The sequence below is a fragment of the Borostomias antarcticus genome (genome assembly GCF_949987555.1).
Source record: "Borostomias antarcticus genome assembly, chromosome: 6".
Lineage (NCBI taxonomy): Eukaryota > Metazoa > Chordata > Actinopteri > Stomiiformes > Stomiidae > Borostomias > Borostomias antarcticus.
In genome coordinates this window covers 5,571,722-5,578,266 of record NC_140239.1, presented here as the reverse complement: position 1 = coordinate 5,578,266, position 6,545 = coordinate 5,571,722, and the positions used below count along the sequence as shown (strand labels likewise).

The 6,545-nt window shown below is 45.0% G+C and overlaps 1 protein-coding gene across 1 annotated transcript; it reads left to right on the top strand.

The window, feature by feature from the left end:
* Positions 1 to 5,382: 5,382 nt before the first annotated feature.
* On the top strand, positions 5,383 to 6,297 carry atoh1a (atonal bHLH transcription factor 1a; the record flags this gene model as incomplete). Its single annotated transcript, XM_084439643.1, has 1 exon — positions 5,383 to 6,297. One exon carries the CDS (start codon positions 5,383 to 5,385, stop codon positions 6,295 to 6,297), a length of 915 nt encoding a protein of 304 aa, XP_084295769.1.
* Positions 6,298 to 6,545: the final 248 nt, after the last annotated feature.

Below are 6,545 nucleotides of genomic sequence, written 5' to 3'. Positions count from 1 at the left end.
TGTTCCACGGCATTTTGAAGACTTGGCTTTTCGTGGAGGAGCTGATCGCGTCGTCTCCTACGTGAACAGGACCAGGAAGAAACAGCTTTCACTGCTACGGAGATCTCTACCGAGTTCCCGTTGATGTCCACCAGGGAGACTGGTACTGTGTCTGCCTTTCGCCTATCTGGGGGGGATTCCATCCCACCTACTTCTCTGGCGGTCGCTCATAAACGCCTGTCCTGATGTGAAACCGGCCCCAAGATGGCCGCCGCGGGCCTCTGGCCTCCCTATAAGCATCAGGCTCGACGTGCTCCGCCATTTTGGGGCATATGAAGACTGTCTATGGATTCCACTGCACTGTACCAGTGCCCACAGACCTGTACCTGATTGTAATGTAGTTCTTTTTCTCACCTGTTTGCTGCGCTGTCCTCTTCCAAGTTGAAAAGCCCCCATCAAACATGAGAGAGGGACTTAAAAAAAAAAAAAAAAGTGAAAACAGATATAAGACAAGAGTGGGGACTTTGAAAGCAGCTAAGGCGTATTATATGTCTTTTATTGACTTTGTTTTGAAAATAGATTTTAAATGCGTGGAATGTGTTTGGTCAGGACGTTTAAAAAATTATATATAATGATAACATTGTTCTGAGCTGTCTAATTGTTTTTCTCAGCCAATTTTGAAACTGCTAAACGAGTGCTAGTCTTTCTCTGGTTTGCACCATAACTCATCCAGGTTCAGTTTGTTTTGACCCACCTTGTTTCTAGTGCAGCGCAGTCAGCATCCTGTCCTGCTAGTCCATCAACTGACCTTTGACATTGAGATGGAGGAGAAAACCTTTAGAAGACATCTTTAGGTACAGGCCTTACTTCGGATCCAGCAGACAAGCTGTACCTTCACTCCCAGCCTACTCTCTCAATGAGTCTCACCAAGGAAGTCTCGCCATGGCAACGCTCACGAGCCTGTGGCGGTTCCTTTAAGAGTCATCCCGAAATATCTTTCTGTTTCCTTTCTTACATGTTAAGAGTACTGTTTATCTTACTTGTTTTTTAAAGTGCCATGTGTTTAAACCAGACCATTAAGGTGCATTCTGGGAGGTGGGTGGGGTGGGTGGGTGGGGGGGGGGGCGGGGGGATGATAGAAGGATATTTTGTCATGGGGGAGGCGTGGACAAAGAGGAACCAAATGTTTCACTAACACTGTATTAATATTTGATAATGTTAGTTGTTTAGAATGAGCTTTTTGTTATCTTAAGACTAAAAACCGCAAATGTTGTGCGTAGAGAAAAAACAGCTGCAGTGTTTGAAGCAAGCATTCTAGATGTTTCTTTCTTATAAGGTACAGTATGTATGCCTATCAAGGATAAATAGGACACAAACATTTTAAAAAGGTTTATTTAGTATAAATGACAGAGACATTATAAAATGTGTATATTTTACATCTTGATGCTATTTTGTTTAATGAGAAAAAAAAGAGTTTATCATTATAAGCCTAGCTTTGATTTCCGCAGTCACCCCCTAATAGGCTACATTTGGTTTATCCCAACACAGCCCACACAAATAAACACAAACACACACTGGCTTTTCTCATGTCATCTTGAGTTCATTTTTTTTATTTTGCTGGCTAAATAACAAAGGTGGCAAGTTCTTAAAAAGAAAGCATGCACAACTTGCAATGCCCGCTGCCATTTTTAATTTCATACATAGAACGTACAGGATAACTTGATAATTTTCAAACTGATTATAATGTACAGTATTTAATATAGGCTTATTTTGTTGTATGTGTTGCATATTATTCAAAAGGGAACAAACTGGGGCCTCTGTTACAAGTGGCAAAGCTTTCTGTGTATAATTTGTCTAATAAACTGGTTTTCTACAGTGGTGTGGTATTTGTAGTCTTTGCTAAAACTGCGAGGGCATTTGTAGTTCTTTTTCTCCATTGTTCTCATCAGTGTTGCAGTAGGCCGGGACGTAGCAAAAGTGTCTTAAAAGGAAAACATTTGTGTAAACGTAGATGCTTACAGTGTAGCAAAGAGACCAATCATGATTGTATGTACTCACTGTGTGTGGTTGTATGTCTATACTTTCTAGAAGGTTCCATAAAAAATACATGTTTAGTTAAACGCATCCCTGGTTGACCATGACTTTCAATAGAAGGAGGACTGTCTGCTGCCTGTCGGCTCAGCTGGAGAGACTGATAGACTCCGAGGCATCCTCTGTTGAGCAGAGCATGTCTAGTCTAGTTTCATTTTACACCACGAGAGGGCGCTGTTTAACTGTTATGGTAAGTACCGGAACGAAGAGAGGTGTGTGTGTGTGTGTGTGTGTGTGTGTGTGTGTGTGTGTGTGTGTGTGTGTGTGTTTGTGTGTGTGTGTGTCAGAAAGAGAGGCTAACTGCAACCACAACTGAATGTAATAGAAACGAATAAGAGGACATTCAATAATCTATCAGTTTAACCAAATTAATGCTGCATGTTTTCTAAATTACTGGATTTCTGTATCAATAAATGGGCCTCTGGAAAACATTTTTTAAAGCCCTAAAGATAAATAGGGTACGACAGTGATAAAAAAGTATTAGTAGTTATATTATAGGCTATTTGTAGTATTATGAGTGTTGTTTGTTGTTGTTTATGAGTGTTGTTTGTTGTTGTTATTATTGTTATTACTACTATTATTATTAATAATAGTAATATTATGATTATTATTTGATGTTACCATAATCATCATTCGCACCCTCCAGCGCGCGCCCGTTTCCCCGGAGACAGGAATGGGGTGAGCAGCACGCAGACTCCCTCGCGCTGGCAGGCCCCATGGGGCCACATTTTGTGCCCGTTTTCCAAAGAGTCCCCCAAGCGTGTCCAATGGAACATAGAGTAGCCATTGTGCATGCGACACTTTAATAATCGAATGCTACAATATCCAACCTGTTGTTTGCTTTAGCCGCCGTCCCAACCTCTCCGCGAGGACGCTCGTAGGTGGGGAGAGACGGGGCCAGGCGCCAGTCCTCGAGCCTCCGCGCCGTATGAATACATGAATAAAAAGTGAAAAGATGAATGTCGTTTTATATCAGAAATTGTGGTATTTGGTTGACACACTCCTGGATGGATGTGCTGATCTCGCGCATGGTTTTGGATAGCAAAACTTTATATCCTAAAATGTGAGCGCTTACAAGAACAATATTCCGTTAGGATAGCCTACTTGGACACACAAGATGAAAACTATGATGATCATTATCATGCATTCATGTTGAGCTATATTGTTATAGAGACATATCTATTAGGCTATGTTATGGTGTAAACAAATTGTTGTTGCAGCATTTGCTAAGGATTTGCTGGCCATTTTCGTATACATCCATTACAAAATGGTTACTTCATTTGTATTGTTATAATTTCGTATTTTTTCTTAAATTAACTATTATGTGCATGAGTGGGAGTAAATGTTTGGCTAAAATGCTGTGCGTGTGTGTGTGTGTGTGCGTGTGTGTGTGCGTGTGTGTGTGTGTGTGTGTGTGTGTGTGTGTGTGTGTGTGCGCGCGCGCGTGTGTGTGCGTGTGTGTGTGTGTGTGTCATATTCACTTGTCTTGTGTCCACTGTCTCAGACGCGTGCGCGCACGCACGCACACACACACAAACACGCACGCTCTCTCTCTCTCTCTCTACTTTCTCTGCAGTATAGCCTTAGCTCGTGTCAGCAGAGTCGAGCCCCCTGCTCGTGTTTCCGATCCCTGTGAAGCGCCCTCACCGACAGGGCGTTCCGTGAGTCGGATCAAAAGGTTCGGGAACGGTACAAAGCAAAATGAAACCGGAGAAGGCCTTAACATTCAGAGAATGGAGAAGCGCTGAATTGACAATGAGCACGAACCCCAGGAGCCGAGTTCTTTGGTCAAAACTTTTTTTCCTGCCAGTTCATATAATAGAATATTATTTGCACAGGCTATAGGCTTCCATTCCTTCCGGATAAAAATGAATTTCTGAGTAGGCTATAGAAGTGGCGTACACTCCGAGGCTATCATAGCAACTGGAAATTAGGCCTATAAGTAAACTTTTCGAAAGGTTTCTTGAAGGTAAAGATTCATTATGATCAAATTAATTACCATGGATGATCAATATAATCAATAAAGTTGCAGTTAAATTGGTCAGATCGGAGCAGACTGAGAATAATGTGTGAAGTAGGCTGCGGGCTGAATATTGACCCACAATAAATTATGGCATGATTCCCATGGAGAGCTGTTCGTTAAGCAATATTTCAAAACATTTCCAATATGAACCGTCAAAAGTAGAACCCTTTTCAACTCCATGGGGTGCTGACTGTAACCCTATAAAGAATTAGGCTATTCTTCCTCCTCCTCAACTTCTTCTTCATCTTCTTGTTCTTTTTTTCTTGTTGTTGTTATTGTTGTTGTTGTTGTTGTTCTTGTTCTTCTTCTTCTTCTTCTACTTTTTTTCTTCTTCTTCTTCTTCTTCTTCTTCTTCTTCTTCTTCTTCTTCTTCATGACCTTTATAGAATCACGGGTTTTTCATTGCTCTTATACTGTCGCATTACAGCACAATTTTTGGCCTGTAGCCTATATTTCATATACGAGGCTACTTTCCCCAATGTTCTGAGTTTACAGAATAAACTTTGATTAGATCATTTTTGCTTCAGCAAACTGGCCCCTCGCCCTTTGACTTCTCCGTTTACAGTAGACATCTTGTTTACTCAAACTTCTCTTGGATTTGAGTGTGACTTTGTTACTATGTTAATAATATTTTTAAACTATTCAGCACTCTCTCTCTCTCTCTCATTGGCTCGACCGGAATGACTTCCACCCTTCTTTGTTGTATAGGTGTTTGGGACATAGGTTACTGTAAGCAGTAGGCTATAAACGAATATATGCCTTGGCCGTTGTGTGTGTTCTCTCTTTTAGGTTTAACTGGTATGCTACAGGCTTACTAAACAGCCTTGTGAGGCATATAGCCTGTGTTGCTCTATAATGTATAGCTCAGCACACTCCAACCCAACCTTTCGAGTTGGGGCTCGCGCTGTCCACGCTCCTAACCATCTCCTGCCCCCGCGTGTGTCCTGAGGGACGGTCCATTGTGCTAGATAACCAACCCCGTTAAACAGTCCTTAAACCGAGGCATTATTATAAACAGTCGCTGCATAATAATCTCTCTCGGGCTTACCGACTCTCCTCATTGGTCGTTTACACGCGCCTGCCCCAAGTGCTCTTATTGGTCAAAGCGCCACGCGACCAGCGAGAAAAGGGGGGCTGCAGGCGCGTGCCGCTTTTTAAACCGACGCCGCGCCTTCAGACACTAGAGAAGGAGTCCTGCACGCGAACACAGTGAGAGCACAGGGTGCTGAAGTAGCCGGTTTATATTTTGTTGCGTTTTTTTAATCCCTCAAGCCACAAATTTTTTTGAGATGGATGTTATGCGTTTTGGAGAACTGAGCAAGGACGCAAAGGTGATGAACGTGTTCGAGGCGCATGGCTCGAGCCTGGACCCGTCAGGTCTGGCACTCATGGACAGCAGTGACCCACGCGCCTGGCTGGCTCCTGTGCAGCCCGGCACCTGCGCGGCACACGCCGACTACCTGCTGCACTCGCCCTGCTCCGGCTCCAGCATGGAAGGCGGGTCCCCCACGTCCGGCGACCACAGCCCAGACTTCAGAGAGGCCAGCACGAGCTCCCTAAAAGTGCGGGAATTGTGTCGGCTGAAAGGGTCGCTGGGCGCAGATGAGGGCAGGCAGCGAGCCCCTTCCAGCAAACCCACCCACGGCGTGCAGAAGGTACGGCGCCAGGCAGCCAACGCGCGAGAGAGGAGGCGGATGCACGGGCTCAACCACGCGTTCGACGAGCTGCGCAGTGTCATCCCCGCTTTCGACAATGACAAGAAGCTTTCCAAATACGAGACCCTGCAAATGGCCCAGATCTACATCAACGCGCTGTCAGACTTGCTCGTGGGTCCCGGTGCTGACTCGCCAAAGTGTGACCTGTTGTCCGCCACCGTGTACGACGGAGACAAAACTCCCCGGGGATCCCCCTCCTCCACCTGTCGGAGGGGCACGAGCGCGGGGCTACCGGTCCAGCTGAACGGCATTCCGTTCCCGTTCGAAGACGGATCGTTTTCCGCCCTGATGGAGCAGGAGATGCGGTCTCCTTCCTCGGGGGCGGCGAGCTCCGGTTCTGAGGGTAGGAAGGACTCTCCCCGGTCCAACCGGAGCGACGGAGAGTTCTCCCCGCACTCGCAGTTCAGTGACTCGGACGAGATGGCAATGGAGCTCCAGAGTGAAGATGAGCTCTCGGAACTCCAACTGCCCAGCCATCACACATTCTAAAGACGCGTCATCCCTACAGACTTCAACCGTGTCAATCACATTATTTCAAGATAACAACCTATTAGTCTACATTTTATGTAGGGTAGATTTACTTTCAAAGTCATTTTGTTTAAGAATTCTATTTTATCAACTGTCAAGAGAAAGATGATTTTTAATGTCAGATAAGCCTAATTCGGTTCTGCCAATAGATTTGTAGCCTTGCTGTCTCCATGGGTACACGGGAGAGACCCCTCTGCCATGTCGCGCGC